The following is a 21,169-nucleotide window of genomic DNA, read 5'->3' as shown; positions in this document are numbered from 1 at the left end:
CTTCTTCTACACTGCTGAGGAAGGGTATTTTTTTCTCCTAATCTATCAGTTCGTTTCTAAGTTTGTCGTGGAACAACTGATTTGGGAGATAACTGGCTCTCATGGTCCAGAATGAAAGGGAAAGTGGCAGTGGGCCTGCCTAGATAGCCAAGTAATCGAATCACTGTACTTGTAAAGGCCTGACTTGGACTGACAATTGTTCGCAGAGTCCTGCATCATCACTGTCTATGGCAGAAGAAGGCAGTTTACCTGTGAAGTTCTTTAATGGGACTTGTTTGGATTTTTAGAGAATCCGGGAAAATGTCCTTGTTTTTTTTGTTGTTGTTGTTTGTTTGTTTTTTCAAAATACTTCAGTTTGTAGTTTTCCTGGAAGATATATATATAGGGAGAAAGTAAGGGTGGCAAGGCATCAGAAACTTAACTGTAGGAATCTAGGGTCAAAAGGACAAAGAGAAGAAATAGTGTTTCTGGAGCTTGGTGAGAACTGAAACCATGGGGAAGGTCTGTAGTTTTTGAGGTCTGTAGTTTTTGACCATTATAAGGATAATGGTCTCTGTCAAAACTAAAAGCTATGAGGAGCAAATGCTCTATCTCCCCCATCTCTTCTGGAAATCAGCTGGTGATGGAGTCTGTAGAGGTCAGCCTTCTAGAACATAACCATTTTTTTTAGGATGCATAGAGTTGTGCTGGTTGGATTGGGTGAGGGACCCAGTTGTGTGTATGTATCTTCCCTAAGGTCCATTGTAAGGCTGAGTCTCAGAGGTCTCATTTTCTGGGTTTCTAGTCCATGCTTCCTTATTATTGGACTGGCTGGCGGAGCAGGTGAAAATGCCTGATTCTTTGCTGTTTGTTATTTTAACCTTCGTTAATCAAAAGTTGTACTTCTTTTCTCAACATGAGCATCTTTATGATTAGCATGGTTTTGGTTAATATGAATAATACATGGTAAATGAATAATAATATAAAATTCTTTTGAACTTTGACATTATAGGTAGTACACACCTTTAAGGGTCATAAGGCAGAAATCCATCTTTTGCAACCCTTTGGGGATCACATTATTTCTGTTGATACTGACAGCATTCTTATTATTTGGCACATATATTCGGAAGGTAAGAATCAACGAATTTATTGCATTATCTTGGGGGGTAGATATGTCTAGCTAAAAATAAAAATGTATAAAAACACAACTTCCGGGTTAGGTTTCACATGTAATCAGAAAAAATTTTAGACTCTTTAATATGTATGAGGAGAAAGGTTTTAAGTAAAATATGGATAAGCAATTTTAGTCAGCTAGCTGAGCTATTTACAGTCTGTTAAATGTGTTTCTCTCTGCTAATAATATTTTACATTGCAGTTCTCCAAGTTTAGTGATATGCTAATTTTTCTTTATGGAGTGAATTTTGGTATATGTTCTTGGTTTGTATTTTTAACCTTCAGTAAAGGAAATTAGAGTAGTCAACTAAGAACCTATAATCTGAAGGAAAGTATCCATCCTGTTTCTAAGAATATGTCAGTGTCCTTTAACTGTGATGCTCTTATACAGTGGTACTGAGCTGTGTCTGAGGACTGTCTTAATCTTCAAAGGATAGGAATTTATCCCCAGAATATCCCCCCTCAATAAAAGACTATGGATCTCCCATGAATTCAAGCTTTTATGTGTTTTATTTTTAATCTGTTTACATTTTTTAGCCTACATTTTCTCTTGATTAACTCATTGTTTTATGAGTTATGTTTGTTTTTAGTAAAAATTGCCCTCCTGGAAGTTAATCCATGTTCTTGTTCAAATTAGACCTTTGTTCTGTCTTTGCCCAAGTAAAGGGAGCAGAATTCCTGAAGTAGTCATTGTGCAGATAGGTGTTAAAAGACTTTAATAAAGTTAGAGAATCTGATTTTTATAGTCCAGCAGGCTTTCTGTTGTTGCTGGTGCCAGCTTTTTATTATTGTTACAGCAACACATTGAACCTGTCTTCAGGGAGCTGTTTATGTTGTTTAATAAGTAAAATTGCTGGTTGCAAATAGAGGCAAGGCACTTTTAAAGTAGGATTTAGTATGATTTTCACCTTTTTAAACTGGTTACATATATCTCTAGGAATGTGTAGCAGTGTGCCACATAGCTTGTGAGACTAAAAATTAAGTGAAATTTACCTTGTTTGATAATCAAATTTTGGAGAAAATTTAGTGAAAAATTGTTTACAGGATGCCTGTGTGGCTTAGTGGGTTAAGCATCTGCTTTGGCCTCAGGTCATGATTCCAGGGTCCCAGGATTGAGTCCCACTTTGGGCTCCTTGCTCAGCAGGGAGCCTGCTTCTCCCTCTGCCTGCTGCTTCCCGTTTGTGCGTGCTTTCTTTCTCTGACAAATAAATAAATAAAATCTTAAATAAAAAAAAAAGAAAAAGAAAAATTGTTTTCATTATGAATGAACTATGAAGTAGAAAACAAAATTTGCACATACGAATTTTAAATAAAGGTAAGATTTCAAAAAATGGCTGGGTTTCCTATTCTCTACTCCACAAGGCTATAAGTTCTTTTTCTTTCCTCTGTTAGAGGTTCTGTGGAAATGTGTGAGAAGCACTATTCTTAGTTTCACCAAGATTTGCCTCTTTTTACATCTTTGAGTGGTCAGTCATTCATCCTAGAGCTCAGTACAAGCAGTTCACTTGGAATATTCATTTGCCTCTTGGTCAAATTATAAAAATAGTAAGGCTGACTCCTAGAGTCACTTTTCTTTCATCTTTATTTTTTATTCCTATAATCCAGCAATGAGTGAAATTTTTAATAGTATTGATATTAGAACTTTTAGAAAATTTCTGGCAGTCTAAATTATATTTACAAGTTGCCCCTCATCACATTTGTTTAATTTTTCAAGAAATGTGCATAGGTTAGTATGTAAGTCTTTGGTTTATATTAGGACATAAATTTTTGATTTGGTAGACTGACTTTAAGGGCTAAATAATATGGGTATATAAAAAATAATTACATATTATTTATAACTTTGACTTTTGCAGAGGAATACCTGCAGTTGACTTTTGATAAATCAGTGTTTAAAATTTCTGCAATTTTGCACCCAAGTACCTACTTGAATAAAATACTTCTCGGCAGTGAACAAGGAAGCCTACAGTTGTGGAATGTAAAATCCAAGTAAGCACTTTGTTTAGAATATAACATAGGTGGTTCCCATCTTATCCTTACCTACTGTTTCCTAATGCATACTTAAGTCTTGCAGTTCTCCCTGCCTTTATATGTTTATTTGGAGGGCTTTCAGTGTCTGTCTTTGGAGTTGTTACTCATGGCATGACATGCAAAAGGGCCTGGCACGTAATCTTGGGACATGGTGGGCAGCTTCATAAATACCCATTTGATGGATATTTATGGCCATCGCTGTAATCTATTGTAAAGAATCCATATAGCTATAGAGAAGACTATAGCTAAGTAACGTAAGAAAGTAATTGTGATGGACAGCATCTAGTTTTCAAAAAACTGAAAAGGTAGGAGAAGGCAAAGTAAATCAGTGTTAATTTAGTGCTAGTGTTTAGGAATCATTTTCAGGGTAGAAGTACTTTTATTAGCAATCACAATCTTGATGGACATCTACTATAATCTTACTGGTGTAGCCGAAAGGCATATAGTTCAAATGTTAGTTGAACATTTATCTGGAGAAAAAAGTGGCACCTCAGTCGTCTTTATATAGCATTAAAGAGACAAACAAAAATATTTGACCATCCAAATTGTCCTTTCTAAAGCCCTTGTAAATTTGAAAAGGAAAATAGGATTATTAAAGGTTTATCCTAGTTCTCAGTTTTAAATCAGCATTTTCATTCAGTTTAACAGATATCATTGACTATTCACTCTGCTTATCTCAGGGATAATGACTAAGAGGTATTTTCTCTGCCCCTAAGCTTATCTATTGAGGCTCTTCGTGTGATGTTTACACTATTGTACATTTGTATCCCTTGGGTAATCATTGAGTAAATTAATCTGTGCCCACTTACTGAATTTACTATGTGATCTAATATTTTATTGAATATCATTATAAAAATTTCAGAATCTCCTCAAGGACTTATCATTTGTGGCTTGATTTCAAAATTTAGAGCAGCATCACTTGTCATTTAATGGTTTTTGACATTAGTATCATAGTTACATTCCCTTCTGTAATATTTTTTAGAGATCTGCCTGCATTCTATGATGGTTTTTTTTTTATTATAGTTTGTAATATAAAATGGTTTTTAGTCATGTATTTTTCTTTTCTGTTAAAGAGTTGGCATAGTATAGTAATTACTAGTAGCATCGGGCATGGGATCTGGAATTGGTCTGTCTGGGCTCTGAATTATTAGCCATATAACCTTAGCTTAATTGTTTCAAATAATTAAGTTTCTTGGTTTCTGTATCTGAAAAATGGTGATAATATCTACCTCATGGGATTATTTTGAGTATTAAATAAGTTAATATATGTACTTAAAATAGTGTGGGGCAAAGTGACAATTTAAATGTCTTCTGTTACTATTTCACTTTTTAATATGTAGTTGATTTTGTTTTCCTAAAAAAGTAAAACCTTTCAACTATTTTTCTTCTTGTAGTAAACTACTCTATACATTTCAGGGATGGAAAATTGGAGTAACAGCTCTTCAGCAGGTTAGTATTTTTCTGTTAAGTCAAAGAAGAAATGAAGTTAGTAGTGTAATCTTTCAATTTCAGGGGTCAACCGTATTTTTAGGCTTGAGGACAGTAATATATAGGACTAATTTATTTTTATAAATATTACCCTGGAAAAGAGTGCTTTGGAAATGTAATTAAAAACAAATAATAATGCCTTTGCCTATGAACATTTGTAGAAATCTTTTTGCCTGAAATTAGGCTCTAAACTTATATGGGATTATGTTTACCAATCATTTTGCAAGCATGTAGTCCTGTGCCTTGTACAGAGTGGAAATGATGAAGATGAGTTAGTTATTCAGTAAAGGAGATTTGTAGGTCATACAGAGAAATTTGTCAGAATTTTGAGAGTTGTAGCTTGGAACAATTGGGACCCAAATCCTGATATTTCATCAGCTAGACTCTTCCATAAATATCTGCTTTTGTTTTTATGAGTTTGCAGAACATGTATGAATGAATGAATATATGTTTGCAGAGAATCTTATGCATATATTGGACACATGAACTTCCAGTGTACCCTTGTCCTTTTAAATATTTATTGCTTATATGTGCCCAGTTTATATTTATTCTTTCATTCTCTCTCACTACCATCAACTTTGCTATGCTTTTGCCTACCCATAAGACCCCAAAGGTATCTGACATTAGGTCCCCTGAGGACAAGGAATCATACTTGTTTTAGTTTCCACAGGGTTTTAGTTTCCTCAGGGTCTTATACATAATAGTCGCTTGTTGAAAATTTAATAACATGTTTAGCCTGATTCCATTCTGTAACGGTATGGGAGATTGATCTTCTTTGCTAAAATAGAGAAACTTATTGTGGAGCCTAGATCTAAGACTGCTGTATAAAATGAAGAGTATATTCCTAGATTATTAGAGCTGAAACAGACTAATTGTAAATTTTTTTTGCCTTTTAACGTGTTTTATAGGCTCTTCCTCTTTTCCTTGGATGCGTAATTCATCACTTTCTTTATACTTGACCTTTGTGTTGCCATGCGTATATATATTGTTTTCTACGAGTTGTCTCTATTTTCTGTTTCTGTCCTGTCAGTGATCTGTAGTGATTTCATATATCAGATTCCTTCTCTTTTATGGCCATTTTCTTACCGTGTCAGCTGTGTTTTAGGGTGAGGAGGTTGATGGTGGCTACCACATTTGAAGAAGGGAAGTAACTTGAAAACATCATTCCTAAATACTTACACATGAAATAACAATTAAAGCATGCTGGAATGGTAATACTGTTTTTTGCCATTCCATTTTTTTGATAACACATAAGTAATGATGCGTAACATCAGGATTATTAAAGCTATTTTGATTAAGAATAAAAAACTGAATAATTTAATTTTCAGGCACCAGCTGTGGATGTTGTTGCTGTTGGTCTTATGTCAGGTCAGGTTATCATTCACAACATTAAATTTGATGAAACATTAATGAAATTTCATCAAGACTGGGGACCTATTACTTCGATTTCATTTCGCACAGGTAACTTTTAACTTACTTATCGATAAGTATTAAGAAAATTTAAAATGCATTACTTTGAAGTTCACAGAAATTTTCCAAATGGATGTTTGCTTATAATTTAATGTATTTAATAGAAACTGAAATACTGCATTACAAATAGCCAATGGATTATGAATAGGTGATTGGTGGATAGTCTTTTTCTAACTTTATCTTTATGGATTAGAAGGGTGGAGAGAATTGTTAAGTTTGGTAGTTTTATGGTGCATGTTTTGTGTTTTCTTTTTAAGATTTTTGGTGCGTGTTTTTCTTAACATATTTTATTTTTGATAACAGATGGTCATCCAATAATGGCAGCTGGAAGCCCGTGTGGCCATATTGGACTCTGGGATCTAGAAGACAAAAAATTAATCAATCAAATGAGAAATGCACATTCTACAGCAATTGCCGGGCTGACATTTCTCCATAGAGAGCCACTTCTTGTCACAAATGGTGCTGATAATGCTCTGAGGGTATTATGATTATCATTGTTACCATTTTCCTGGCTTCCATCCTTGGGGTTATTACAAGCATTTTTTTTTTAAGATTTAATTTATTTATTTGACAGACAGAGATCACAAGTAGGCAGAGAGGCAGGCAGAGAGAGAGAAGGGGGAAGCAGGCTCCCCACTGAGCAGAGAGCCCGATGCGGGGCTTGATCTCAGGACCCTGAGATCATGACCTGAGCCGAAGGCGGAGGCTTTAACCCACTGAGCCACCCAGACGCCCCTAAGCATGTTTTAATGTATGATTCTGGAACTTAGAAGATGAGAGGAAAATGGGATAAGGTAATGGTATAGATGAAGCAAAGAGCACGGCAGGTTACATGATTGTAGTGAAGGGAGAAGGTTAACAGTTTCTCTCTCCCCAGGCCCCTCTCCAGGGTCAGCAGCCTGGCAAGCACCACCTGGTGCCAGTTGATATATGTAGAAGATGGTCTCACTGCTTTCAGATCACCTAACACATTGCAAAAGAACCTTATTTTTTTATTTCTTTGCAGATATGGATATTTGATGGTCCCACAGGTGAAGGTCGGCTTTTGAGATTCAGAATGGGACATAGTGCTCCTCTTACCAAAATCAGATATTATGGACAAAACGGACAGCAAATTCTTAGTGCAAGTGAGTTTCTGTTTTGTGCTTTTAGTTTATTCAAGCAAGTATTGAGAGCAGGGTGCTTAATATTTATTAGGTTTGGTATTTACGTATTTTCGAATTCAGATACCCCTTAGAGTGATTTGGAAATCTGGGGAAATGAGATTCTTTTCGAATATTTCAGGAAACATTGTAGATGATATTATCTGCATTTGGAGTGTTATTTTATTTATTGATTCTCAGAGATGGTCAGATTCTGAAACTGTAGCCCTTGACTGTCTAATAATCTGCTGAAAATTATTAGTACTTCATTTTATCCTTCGTTCTTACTAATTGACATTCTATGCACAGGTGAATATGGTAGTTGCAATCCAGCTCTCCTTTTAAAGTATCTCAAATTATAATTTTAAAGTTTTAAGAATCTAATTTTATAAGATCTGTCATTCAAATGATCCATTATTGTGATGAAGTTTAACTAAGTATTTTCTATCTCTATCAACAGGTCAAGATGGAACTCTTCAATCATTTTCCACAATACATGAAAAATTTAACAAGAGTTTAGGACACGGTAGGTCATTTGCAAGGTGAAAATAAAGCTATTGGTCACAAAAGAAATATTTCAAGATACTGTGAGACAACCAGAGGAAGTTTTGTTGATAAATCTCCTCTTTTCATGACTGAAATTAAAAAACCCTTGTACAGAAGAGTGTAGTAAGATTCTTAAGATCAGTGTTGCTGTGGAAGTGATTGAGGCGTTGCTATAAAGTTATTGAAAATAATTAGACATCTTGGGTGGTAAAAACATACTGCTGGCACCCAGAAGACACTGATGATCTCACTGGAGCCATGTGTAGAGTGCAGGATTTTAAACATGGAAGGGACCTTAGAGGAAGTAGCAAAGTAAGCAGTGTCCCATCTTTTTGGAAAAAGGGCTTGTTTTATTCTCTGTCCCTTCCCATCATGTCCAGCATTTGAGAGATTTTATATATTAAACAAAAATGTTTTTCAGTTTTATTTATAATTAGTCTTTTTAAGCTGCTGTCCTAGTTGTTATGCATATATATACTTCAGATGAGTTTTAGGATTTTTTTTTTTAATTTATTTATTTGAAAGAGAGAGCTAGAGAGAGTATGAGGGAGAGGGAGAAGCAGGCTTCCCACTGAATAGGAAGCCTGATGTGGGGCTAGATCCCAGGACCCTGGGATCATGACCCCAGCCAAAAGTGGACACTTAACTGACTGAGCCACCCAGGCATGCCTTTTTGGATCATTGTTTAATCAGCATCCAAAGTGATAACTGAAATTCACACAAGAGTTTGATATTTGTAAGATAATCTTCACATCTAGGGATATGATATATCCTCATTAAGTTGTATTTCAGTGAAGGTTTTTTTGGTTTTCCTCCTATTGTTCCTACATATTTGAGATTATTCAGTGACATTTAATGTATTTTAATATAATTTGCTAATAATTTATTTTTTTGCTAGTATTATGGGTGTGATCTTTGTTCATTGTATTTCTACCCTGCAATATTTAATATTTAATAATTAGCATATAAGAATACATAACATTGTAATTACAACATAATAATTACAATGATATTAGGTACTACTGCACCATAGGAACTCAATTGTGGGTTTTTTTTGGTTTGTTTGTTTGTTTTTTTAATTTAATTTAATTTTATTTTTTTCAGTGTTCCAAAATTCATTGTTTATGCACCACACCCAGTGCTCCATGCAATACGTGCCCTCCCTAATACCCACCACCAAGCTCACCCCACACCCCACCCCCACCCCCTCCAAAACCCTCAGTTTGTTTCTCAGAGTCCACAGTCTCTCATGGTTTGTCTCCCCCTCCGATTTCCCCCAACTCACTTCTTTCCATCTCCCAAATGTCTTCTGTGTTATTCCTTGTGCTCCACAAGTAAGTGAAACCATATGATAATTGACTCTCTCTGCTTGACTTATTTCACTCAACATAATCTTTTCCAGTCCTGGCCATGTTGATACGAAAGTTGGGTATTCATCCTTTCTGATGGAGGCATAATACTCCATATTGTATATGGACCACATCTTCCTTATCCATTCGTCCATTGAAGGGCATCTTGATTCTTTCACAGTTTGGCGACTGTGGCCGTTGCTGCTGTGAACATTGTGGTACATATGGCCCTTCTTTTCACTACATCTGTATCTTTGGGGTAAATACCCAGTAGTGCAATGGCAGGGTCATAGGGTAGCTCTATTTTTAATTTCTTAAGGACTCTCCACACTGTTTTCCAAAGTGGCTGCACCAACTTGCATTCCCACCAACGGTCTAAGAGGGTTCCTATTTCTCCACATCCTCTCCAGCACTTGTTGTTTGCTGTCTTGTTGATTTTGGACATTGTGACTGGTGTAAGGTGGTATCTCAATGTGGTTTTGATTTGAATCTCCCTGATGGCTTATGATAATGAACATTTTTTTCATGTGTCTGTTAGCCATTTGTATGTCTTCTTTGGAGAAGTGTCTGTTCATATCTTCTGCCCATTTTTTGATGTGAGTATCTGTTTTTTGGTGTTGAGTTTGAGGAGTTCTTTATAGATCTCAGATAGCAGCCCTTTGTCTGTAGTGTCATTTGCGAGTATCTTCTTCCATTCTGTGGGTTGCCTCTTTGTGTTGTGGACTGTTTCCTTTGCTGTGCAGAAGCTTTTGATCTTGATGAAGTCCCAAAAGTTCATTTTTGCTTTTGTTTCTTTTGCCTTTGGAGACATGTCTTGAAAGAAGTTGCTGTGGCCAATGTCGAAGAGGTTACTGCCTATGCTGTCCTTTAGGATTTTGATAGATTCCTGCCTCATGTTGACGTCTTTTATCCATTTCAAGTTTATCTTTGTGTATGGTGAAAGAGAATCGCCGAGTTTCATTCTTCTACACATAGCTGTCCAATTTTCCCAGCACCATTTATTGAAGAGACTGTCTTTTTTCCACTGTATATTTTTTCCTGCTTTGTTGAAGATTATTTGGCAACAGAATTGAGGGTCCATATCTGGACTCTGTACTCTGTTCCACTGGTCTATGTGTCTGTTTTTGTGCCAGTCATTGTTTTTTTTTTATTGTTTCTATATGTGGTCCAATGAAATGATTATTACTTCAAATAATTATTTGATTGTTTTTCTTGATTAACATTACTGTATGACTGTCATCTGTAAAAATGATTATTTTTACTTTCATTTTTCAATTACTTATGTTTTTTATGTAATTATATAGATTGAATTTCATAAATGATTAAATAATAGTGGTAATAACATCTTTATATGGCTTCTGACTTAAATAGGAGTATCTTGAACTTTGTAGTTATGTGACAAGGAATAGCTTTTCTGTTACATACTTATTTCATTAAGAAGGTCTTAGCTGTATTCCCCTCTCCCTCAACCCTAGGATTAATAAATAAAAAAAGAGTCAAACGTAAAGGACTTCAGAATGCCATATCAGTAAGACTTCCACCCATCACAAAGTTTGCAGCTGGTAAGTAACTTAATACCCTGTTTCGAGAAGTTCTACTTTGTTTTTTATTTTTCCTACTGTTTTTAAATTTTCTTCATTTTAAAAAATGTTTTTGCAAGTATTAATAAGCATTTGGAAGTAACTTCAAGTGCATGCACATCTAATGTGAAGACTAAAAAAGAGTCACCTATAATTTGAAATTGTTACCTTTTGATTTCAGGTTTTGTTCTTCTCTGTAAGACCTATTAATAAACAGTGTTTGGTATTTCATTTTATAACACTTCTTAATCTATTATATGCCTGGTATAATGAGAGTCACTGATGTTAAAAAGGTAAGAATGGAGAACATCCTGCTCTAATTTAATCAAAATCAAAATACACTGAGGTCTTATTATGCTACATCATTTGAGTGGTGTTTGATTCAAAGAAGTGATTCTAAGAAAAATGTAGTTAGGTGATGGGATTGTTCAGTGAAAGCTATCATAGAAATAAGACGCACCATTTCCATTTCGAGGTTATTGTATCAACCAGATGATGGTTTCTTTTTTCTGTAAATTTACTTTTGACCACCCTCCTATTTTTTGTCTTAGAGCTGAGTGATCTTCCTAAAACATCTGAATCATGTCACTCACCTGCTTAAAAACCTTTCAGAGGCCTTTATTACTTATAGGATGCAGTCTCCTCTCCATAATGTGGCTTTCATGATTCTTTGTGATGTGTGGCCCCAGTTGCCTTGCCTGCTTCCCATTCTTCTCAGGAAAATACTTGCTGTGCTTCATTTTGTTCATGTTACTCTTGAACCTGTTTGTGTCCCTGTTTCCTGTAATTGCTATTTGTTTTACTGCTTCTTTCTGGGAGCCAGTTACTTCTGTCCTCAAATCTCTTAGTAAACTTCCTGAGTGCTTTTATTAGACACTATATTCTTTGCTATAGTTTCTTTTATACTTGATCTTAGCCAAAAGGCCTAGAAGCAATATAGTTTCTTCTAATCAGAATCCCTTGTTAGATTAGAAGCTCAGTGCTATCCAGAATTACCTGTAAACCATCATGTGTCTAGAGGTTAATGGAAATATGAATATTATACACTTAATAAATAATAGGCGAATGAATGAGGGAATGAAATGTAATTTGATTTATTATTTTTATTATGTTTTAGAGGAAGCTCGTGAAAGTGACTGGGATAGTATCATTGCTTGCCATCAAGGTAAATTATCTTGTTCAACCTGGAATTATCAGAGATCTACAATAGGTGCTTACTTTCTCAAGCCAAAAGAGCTGAAGAAAGATGACATAACTGCAACTGTAAGTGAGCTTGAGTTTTTGATAAGAGCATTTTCTCCTATAAAACTGTCTGTGGTAATCTTGTTATACTCAGGTTTCTTAATGATAATAGTGGTTGAAAGAAAATATTTAACATTTTGAAATTATTCCCTAATAATGTTAAGTTTTGCAATGGTAGAGATTTATTTTAGGTTTAAGTTAAGCTTTTCTTAATCAGATAGAGTATATTATTTTAGTTTTCTAATTGATATAGGATTGCTCAGAATACCCTTTGAAGATGAATTCAGCATTTATCAATGAACTTTCTTACCTTAATTATGTTGAATGTATAGTACTATATTCGGGGAATGTGAATCTTAAGGTTTCTTTTTTTTTACTTTCTTTCTTTCATTCTTGATTTCTTTCATTACAGGGATAAGATTTAGTTAACTCTTTAATAAACAAGTTATTTAAATATTTTATTTATTTTCTTATATTTGTCTCTTGAGAAGTGCCTTATAGAGAAATTCTGACTTCAATTCTAAGCCTTTCTTAAATGCAGCTTTTAAATGCTAGTGTTCACTTAAAACTTTACTTCTGTTAAGAAATTTTGTTTTTGTTTGCTTTTGTTTACATGTAAGTCTACTTTGTTGGGTTCAGATTTAAGATGTAAAGTAGCAGTGTCAAATTTGGTTTGCAGAATTGTTGCTTCTGCTTTTTTAAAAACAATTTACTGATATAACTCACATACTATGAAATTCTCTCATTTAAAGTGTATACTTCAGTGATTTTTAATGTATTCATAGGATTGTGCAGTCATTACTAAAATTCAATCAGTCCAATTTTAGAACATTCTTATCACCTTAGAAAGAAACTCCATTCTGGGGGCGCCTGGGTAGCTAGTGGGTTAAAGCCTCTGTCTTGGGTTCAGGTGATGATCCCAGGGTCCTGGAATTGAGCCCCAAGTCAGGTCCCGCGTCAGGCTTTCTGCTCGGCAGGGCACCTGCTTCCTCCTCTCTCTCTGCCTGCCTCTCTGCCTACTTGTGATCTCTGTCAAATAAATAAATAAAATCTTTAAAAAAAAAAAAAAAAGAAAGAAACTCCATCCTGTCACTTCCCCCTCTCCCATCTCCTTAACTTAGGTGACTACAATGTGCTTTTTATTTCTATAGATTTTCTATTCTGGGCATTTAATTTAAATGGAATCATGTAATATATGGTCTTTCTGATTGGCTTCTCCTTCACTTAGCATAATGTTTTCAGAGTTTATTCATGTTGTAGCATGTTTAATACTTTGTTCCTTTTATTGCTGAATAATATTCCATTTTGTGTATAAACCACATTTTATTTAGCCATTGATCATTTGATGGGATTTATGTTGTTTCTCCTTTTGGCTGTTATAAATAATGTGAACATTATTGCATAAGTTTTTATGTGAACATATGTTTTTGTTTCTCTGCATTTATACCTAGGACTAGAATTGTTAGGTCATAGTGCAGCTCTGTGTTTAACATTTGTGAGGGACTGCTAACCTGTTTTCCATAGTGGCTTTATCTTTTTACATTTCCACTAGCAGTGTATAAGGTTTCTAATTTCTGTCCGTCCTAGCCAACACTTGTGATTGTCTGCCTTTTTGATTATTGTCATCCTAGTTGGTATGAAGTAGTATCTCATTGTGATTTAAATTTGTGTTTCCCTTGTGACTTAACAGTGGTTGAGCATCTTTCATGTGCTCATCATATGTCTTCTTTGGAGAAATATCTGTTCAAGTCTCTGCCCATTTAAGGGGTTATTTGTCTTTTTATATTGAGTTGTAAAGGTTCTTTATGTATTCTGGATGCATGTCCCTTGTCAGATATGTGATTTGCAATGTCTTTCCCCCCATTCTGTGGGCTGCCATTTCATTTTATTACTGATAACGTTTTCATTGGGAGAGTTTTTAATTTTGATTTAGTCCAGCCTGTCTTTTTTTTCTTAATTGCCTGTGGTTTTTGAGAAATCATTGCCTAACTGAGGGCCATGAAGATTTACCCCTGTGATTTGACCTAAGAGTTTCATAATTATAGCTCTTAATTTAAATTGGTGATCCTTTCTGGGTTAATTTTTATGTATGGTGTAATGTAGGGGTCCAGATTTATTCTTTTGCATTTGGGTATCTAGTTGTCAGAGCATCATATTCAAAAGGCTATATTCTTCACCCCATTGCATAGTCTTCTCATGTTCACCAAAAATAAATTTGACAAGAATTTAAGGGTTTATTTCTGGATTTCTCCATTATCTTCTAATGTTTTATATGTCTGTTGTTAGTCAGTACCATACTGTCTTGACTAAGGTATCTTTGTATTAAATTTCGAAATCAAAGATTGAATCCTCCAAGTTTGTTCTTCTTTTTTCAAGATTGTTTTGGTTGCCAAAACAATCTTGAAATGCAAGGAAATGGTCTCTTGCATTTCCAGGTGAATTTTAGGATCTGTTTGTCAATTTCTGCAATAAAAGCAGCTAGGATTTTGATACAGGTTTTGTTGATTCCATAGATCAATTTGAGGAGCATTACCATCTTAACATTACTTCTGATCAACAAACATGTGATGTTTTTCCATTTATTTAGAGCTTTAATTTCTGTCAGCAATATTTTGTAGTTGTCAGTGTACAAGTCTCATACTTCTTTGGTTAAGTTTTTCCTGGTATGTTACTCTTCTTAATGCTAATATAAATGGAGTTCGTTCCTTAATTTTGTTTTGTTCATTGCTAGTACATTGAAATCTTGCTGAACTTAATTAGATTTAATAGTTATTTAGTTAATTAGATTTAATAGAGCACCTCTATTGCTCACTTACTAAAAGTGTAATTCCACATTTGATCCTATTTGGACATAGTTTTTTGTAAGTGTGTATGCTCTATTCTCCACAGTACAAAGTCCAGTTTTAAGTACTTATACTATGTTCAGAATCATAGAGATTTTATCTTAAGCTTCTTAAGTTTACCTACACAGTTTTGAGTAGCTGTGTACTAGTAGTGGTAATGATAATTACAACTAACATTTTTTTGTGTGCTTACTTTCTCCCAGGCTCTGTGCCTAACATGTATTATTTTATATTATCTTTGCAACAATCCTATGATATTGTCTGTTGTTAGCCTTTTTTTATAGACAATAAAATTGAGGCTTGATGTAATAATGATGAACATGCCTAAGGTCAGCAAAGCTAGTAAATGAAAGAGCTGGAATTTGAACCTACAACCACTCATTCTAGGACCTATGTTAACAACTCATAGCTTACAGTGATCACTCATGTGACATCTAGTATATGTATATACAATGATACTTAACTGGTGCTGAGTCATTTGTCTGGCAAACACAAAGCTACTTGGAACAAAACCAGTAACCAATAAGTAACAAACAAAAGTATTTACCAGAGATCTGTGCTTAAAGTACAGTTTGTTACCCAAGGTAATTCTCTCAGCTTATTCATTTTTTATAATTGCTTTATTTGATAATAGATCATGACTAAATTAGAAGGGGAGCCAGAAACAGGCCCATTAACAGTAATAAATAATATTAAAATAAATGCAAATTCTAGGGGCCCTTATTACTTGAAGGATATAGCCAAATATCTCCATTAGTTTCTGAGAGCATAACTATATAACATAGCATAAATATTTATTTATAAGTTATTCAAAATAGGTAAGATTGTATATGTGTTCTACTTAAGAAAATAGGATATTTTTTAAGATTGGTCCATATTTTGGGGCGCCTAGGTGGCTCATTGGTTGAGTGACTGCGTTCGGCTCAGGTCATGATCCCGGAGTCTTGGGATTGAGTCCTGCGTCAGGCTCCCTGCTTGGCAGGGAGTCTGCTTCTCCTGCTGACCTCTCTCGCTCTTCTCTCTCTCTCTCTCTCAAATAAATAAAATCTTTAAAGAAAAATGAGTCCAGGGGCACCTGGGTGGCTCAGTGGGTTAAAGCCTCCGCCTTCGGCTCAGGTCATGATCCCAGGGTCCTGGGATCGAGCCTCACATCGGGCTCTCTGCTCAGCGGGGAGCCTGCTTCTCCCTCTCTCTCTGCCTGCCTCTCTGCCTACTTGTGATCTCTGTCTGTCAAATAAATAAATAAAATCTTAAAAAAAAAATGAGTCCATAATTTCCTGCCTAAAATGTTTTTTAAGGAATACACTATAATTACCTAGAAAAATATATATGTAATGGAACATACTTCTGAGAATGCAATATAAATTTTTCTTGACTTGGTTATTAGTTACATGCTTCTTTGCACAGTTAATAGCCTCTATTAAATATTTTCTTATAGGTATTAAAAGTCATCTCTCTCTTTAGGCATAAATTCACCAGGTTTTTCAATTATCTTTTCAATTATCATTTTATCATTGATACCTGATTGACACACGGTGGCAATCAGGGATTTCTCTGGCTATCTAGTACATATCCAGTCTCACTTTTTTTTTTTTTTTAAGATTTTATTTATTTATTTGACAGAGATCACAAGCAGGCAGAGAGGCAGGCAGAGAGAGAGGAAGGGAAGCAGGCTCCCTGCTGAGCAGAGAGACCGACACGGGGCTTGATTCCAGGACCCTGGGATCATGACCTTAGCTGGAGGCAGAGGCCTTAACCCACTAAGCCACCCAGGTGCCCCTCCAGTCTCACTTTTTAACATAGGAAAAAAGACATCTTATTAATACAATACTGACATTTTAATATTATTTTTAAAGATTTTATTTATTTATTTGACAGAGAGAGCGACACAGCAAGCGAGGGAACACAAGCTGGGGAGTGGGAAAGGGAGAAGCAGGCTTCCTGCTGAGCAGGAGCCCAATTCAGGGCTTGATCCCAGGACCCTGGGATCATGACCTGAGCTGAAGGCAGTTGCCCAACCAACGAGCCACCCAGGCACCCCTGTGACATTTTAATATTAAAATATGAGTTTATTTTACAGAAACTACTTACAAACTAAATGTTTTCTATGGAATATCTTATATATTCCCTTCCTAGTATGTATAATCAAGATATTTGGGGCTTTTTCTTTGGACAAGCTAACTAATTATATGTTTTCAGTTTTATATCAGCTGTAGAGGCAATTATTTAAGTAAGGTAACATAAAGAAATTAGGCAGTGGAATACTTTAACTTTAGCACTGTTATGAATAAATTAAAAATGGAAGGCCAACAGAAATATAGTTCTCCTAAGTTCATACATTTCAATTGAGTTAACTTTGGTTATGTTTTATTTTCTTGGATAATATTTCTTTATGCTTCTTTGAAAATGGGAATAGAATCAAGCAGATATTTCTTTTATGTCCAAGTATAATTACATTGTGTTTAAGAAAATTAGTGAGGCAATTCATTTAGCATGCTTCTTTTTTAAAAGAGATAATTAATAGGTAAAAAGATATTTGTAAAGGACAAAGTACAGTAAAAATCTTATTTTCTGTATTGTTTGTTTAAATATTTTTTTTTCTAAGGCAGTAGATATAACTTCTTGTGGAAACTTTGCTGTAATCGGTCTCTCATCAGGAGCTGTAGATGTATATAACATGCAGTCTGGTATACATCGAGGAAGTTTTGGTGAGGATCAAGGTATTGAATTTTTTTCCTTTTTCTTATTTAAAAAATAATAATGTAGAAAGATACAAGGCTAATAACTGTCTCAGGCATTTATTAAATTCTTGAGTGCCAGGCCATTTGCTAAAGTTGTAGGTGGGTTATTGCCAACCCTATCTGGCAGTTACTGCCATTACACCTACTATAAACACCATGTTGAAATACTTAAAGAGAATGAAATCATTGATAGATTTGGGGAAAGTGGATATTATACAAATTAAAATTTTTGTTTTCGGGGCGCCTGGGTGGCTCAGTGGATCGGGCCTCTGCCTTCAGCTCAGGTCATGATCTCAGGGTCCTGGGATCGAGCCCCGCATCGGGCTCTCTGCTCAGCGGGGAGCCTGCTTCCTCCTCTCTCTCTGCCTGCCTCTCTGTCTACTTGTGATTTCTCTCTCTGCCAAATAAATAAACAAAATCTTTTAAAAAAAATTTTTTTTTTTTGTTTTCTTCCCCTTGCATTAAACAGAAAATCTTAACCTTTGTAGCATCAACCTGATGGGTTTGTTTTAGCTAGAGCAATATAATAATCTCCCTTTTCCCTGGAATCTAGCTTAATTTCAAGATTTTAAGGGAACCTTAGATATTTAAATGAAAGAATTACTTTGTGTAGTGTTCAGAGAGGCAATGCCAGTTCTTATTTCTTTTTTCTTTTAACATGTGCTTTAAAGCTCATAAAGGATCTGTCAGAGGTGTTGCAGTGGATGGATTAAACCAGTTGACGATTACAACTGGTAGTGAAGGATTACTCAAGTTCTGGAACTTTAAAAACAAAATTTTAATCCATTCTATGAGCCTTGATTCATCTCCAAATATGATGCTGCTACATAGAGACAGGTAAAGTTTTTCCTTTAATGATTATGGATTTTCTTCTTGATGATTTTAGTAAAAGTCTTAATATGAGTACATAATTTACCAAGTAAGAAAATTAGACATTTAATGTAAAAAAAACAGAATTCTGCTTAATTTCCTCATGGGTATACTTGATTATTATCAAAATAAAAATGACTGAGATTTTAGTTAAAGGTTTGTTGGTTTTTTATTAAAACTTGTGTATTTATCTTACTAGTGGCATTCTGGGACTTGCTTTGGATGACTTTTCCATTAGTGTTCTGGACATTGAAACTAGGAAGATTGTCAGAGAGTTTTCTGGACACCAAGGCCAAATAAATGACCTGGTAAAATGAACTTTTGATGTTTAAATAGAAATTGGCTAAATTCTGTTTCTTTTTAGGGTAAAAATAACTATTATCTTTTAGTAGCATTAAATTTATCATATGAGATACTCAAGATAAATAATTTGGAAACTAATTTTCAAAGAATAGATTTTTAAAGAAAATTTAGAAGATGAAGTTTAATATTTCTCAGGGAGTTAATCCCATCAGGGTAGATGGGTAAAGTATAAATCCCAGAGTTCATCTTTTTCTCTTAAACTCTAAATAAGGCTAAAGTATACTTTGGAGAATGAATGACCTATTGAAACCTAAGTATATCATTTTTAACTTAATATTAAACTAGGCCGGGAGAACTCATTTCTGATTTTCTGCATGTGTAACAAATTAATAGTAGGGACCTGAAGTATATGGTATCTGGTTTATGCTAGTTCAGTGTTATTTCTAGTTTATATTTCTTAGCTCTGAAATAGTTTAATCAATAAAAATGTATTTTAGCTTACTATTACATTCTCATAATAGGATATGTGATATGATGTGTAATTTGATATTATGTTCTTATAGTGGATATGTGATATGATATAATGGGATATGATAATTTGAAAAGTGTATACTGAGGACTATATTAAATATATATTCCTCCTTTTCATCAATTACAGACCCCTTAATTTACTTGAAAACAGGAAAAAACTAAAACAATATCTGAACTATTCACTGGCAATTCCAACAGCTACGTTTATTTATCTGTTCTCACACCAAAAATCAGAATTTGTAATGGTTACCCGTTTCCTTAAAATAGGGGGGTAAAGTCAGGAAATTGTGTTGTTCTGCAGATAGGAGATTGGCAGAACTACCCATTGACAGAATTTGTTGTGATAGCATCTATAGAAATGAGGGCAGAAGTGGAGTAATTTTAATGAAATTTTTGGATGCATTTTTGAAAGCAGTCAGTGTCAGCTTGGTCTTTGTATTTCTTTCCTTTGCAGACGTTACTTTGACCTTGTGTGTCTGGATTATCTCCTACTTAGTAATAAACTCCTGTTCAATTAAATCTATGAGGATTTATGATGTGACTTTGCCTTTGAGAGTCATTTTTCCCCATCCTTTGTTAATGTGCACTATTCTGTAAATTGGGTTCACGGTACCTTGAGATTTGAGTTTCCACTATATCATTGCAACCAAGTGAACAGATTGGAATCTGCTTATCCCATTATCATCTGTTAATATGGATGGTCATAATCCCTATGGTGTGTTTAGAATCCTAGATAAATAATCTACCATTATAAAAATTAAAGTTTTTTGTTTCGGGGTCTTCATTCACATATGAGCTGATCTAAGCCTCATATGTGCTACAGGAAAATGAGAGCTATTTTTCATATTTTTATATTATCATATTATTATATCATATCATAAATATTTATATCAAGAGAACAAATACAGCTACTTTAAGGTAGCATGAGTAGTTTAATATTTAAATTTATTTTGAAATTCTGATTACTGTAGTTTTTAAATTATATTTTGGAAATGAGACATCATTTTAAAAGTTTTTTAACTGAAGCTACAAGTAAAAGTAGAAGTTATTCTTTCGTGACTTTAATATTTTAAGAGAATTTATATTCTTCAAAATCATTTTGGATTCTTAGAAAGTCAGTCTAATATATAGACTCTTTAGTGGAACTTTTGTTTCATAGAACTTTATAAATGAAATTAGGCTAACAAAATATTTCTAATAAAATGTCCTCAGAATAGCATCTTTATGCTAAAAATGTTTTGTAGTCAGTTTGTTAACTGTCTCCTAAGTATGAAAGATTATGGAGTAATGTTTTCCTCTGGAAAATTGGATGATACTGTTAACTTTTAAAGCTTTTTGTAATTCGTATAAAAACTTAACTCTTACCTATATCCAAACAGTGGTATATAAGAAATAGTACCTTCTTTTTTATAAAATAAGGTGGTCTAAGTTTTACTCATGAAAATTATTTTTCATGAAGCCTGCATCTTACTTTCATTTCTTACATTCTTTAAGCTGTTAAATACACAGACATTAAGCACTTACACATTATATATGTATTTTTTTTTTCTTTTTAATTTGAAGACTTTCAGTCCTGATGGTCGTTGGTTAATAAGTGCTTCAATGGATTGTTCTGTTAGAACTTGGGACCTTCCATCTGGGTGGTGAGTTTATTTTTAAATCCCTAACCTCTGTCAGAAGATTTCTCAGTCATTGTCTTTACTTGTAACTTTTACCTATAGTTAATGGTTGTGTCCCTTTTGAATGAGAATGTATTTGGGGATTTTTCTGACCTTACTATATTTTGTCCTTGGAGTGTTTTTGATCTTTTAAACAGCAGGGAGTAGTGCTATAAAAGATAGTAGTAAGGAAAATGCAGTCTCTCCTGCAAAATTGAGATATAGA

At 34.3% G+C, this 21,169-nt stretch overlaps 1 protein-coding gene across 1 annotated transcript in view; it reads left to right on the top strand.

Moving 5' to 3' along the window:
* The window catches only part of WDR36 (WD repeat domain 36), a 42,952-nt gene that overhangs the window by 5,061 nt on the left and 16,722 nt on the right, over positions 1-21,169 (top strand). The window contains exons 4-16 of the mRNA XM_080803423.1: positions 992-1,109; positions 3,006-3,138; positions 4,575-4,629; positions 5,997-6,129; positions 6,442-6,617; positions 7,145-7,265; positions 7,741-7,806; positions 10,651-10,737; positions 11,873-12,018; positions 17,446-17,560; positions 18,253-18,418; positions 18,651-18,759; positions 20,849-20,928. Of these exons, the coding sequence (XP_080659549.1) occupies positions 992-1,109; positions 3,006-3,138; positions 4,575-4,629; positions 5,997-6,129; positions 6,442-6,617; positions 7,145-7,265; positions 7,741-7,806; positions 10,651-10,737; positions 11,873-12,018; positions 17,446-17,560; positions 18,253-18,418; positions 18,651-18,759; positions 20,849-20,928 (1,505 nt within the window). The remainder of the gene's footprint in view (positions 1-991; positions 1,110-3,005; positions 3,139-4,574; positions 4,630-5,996; positions 6,130-6,441; positions 6,618-7,144; positions 7,266-7,740; positions 7,807-10,650; positions 10,738-11,872; positions 12,019-17,445; positions 17,561-18,252; positions 18,419-18,650; positions 18,760-20,848; positions 20,929-21,169) is intronic.

This window comes from Martes martes (assembly GCF_963455335.1).
Source record: "Martes martes genome assembly, chromosome: 5".
NCBI lineage: Eukaryota > Metazoa > Chordata > Mammalia > Carnivora > Mustelidae > Martes > Martes martes.
Note: the sequence above shows the minus strand (reverse complement) of the source record. Positions and strands in the feature narration are given on the sequence as shown.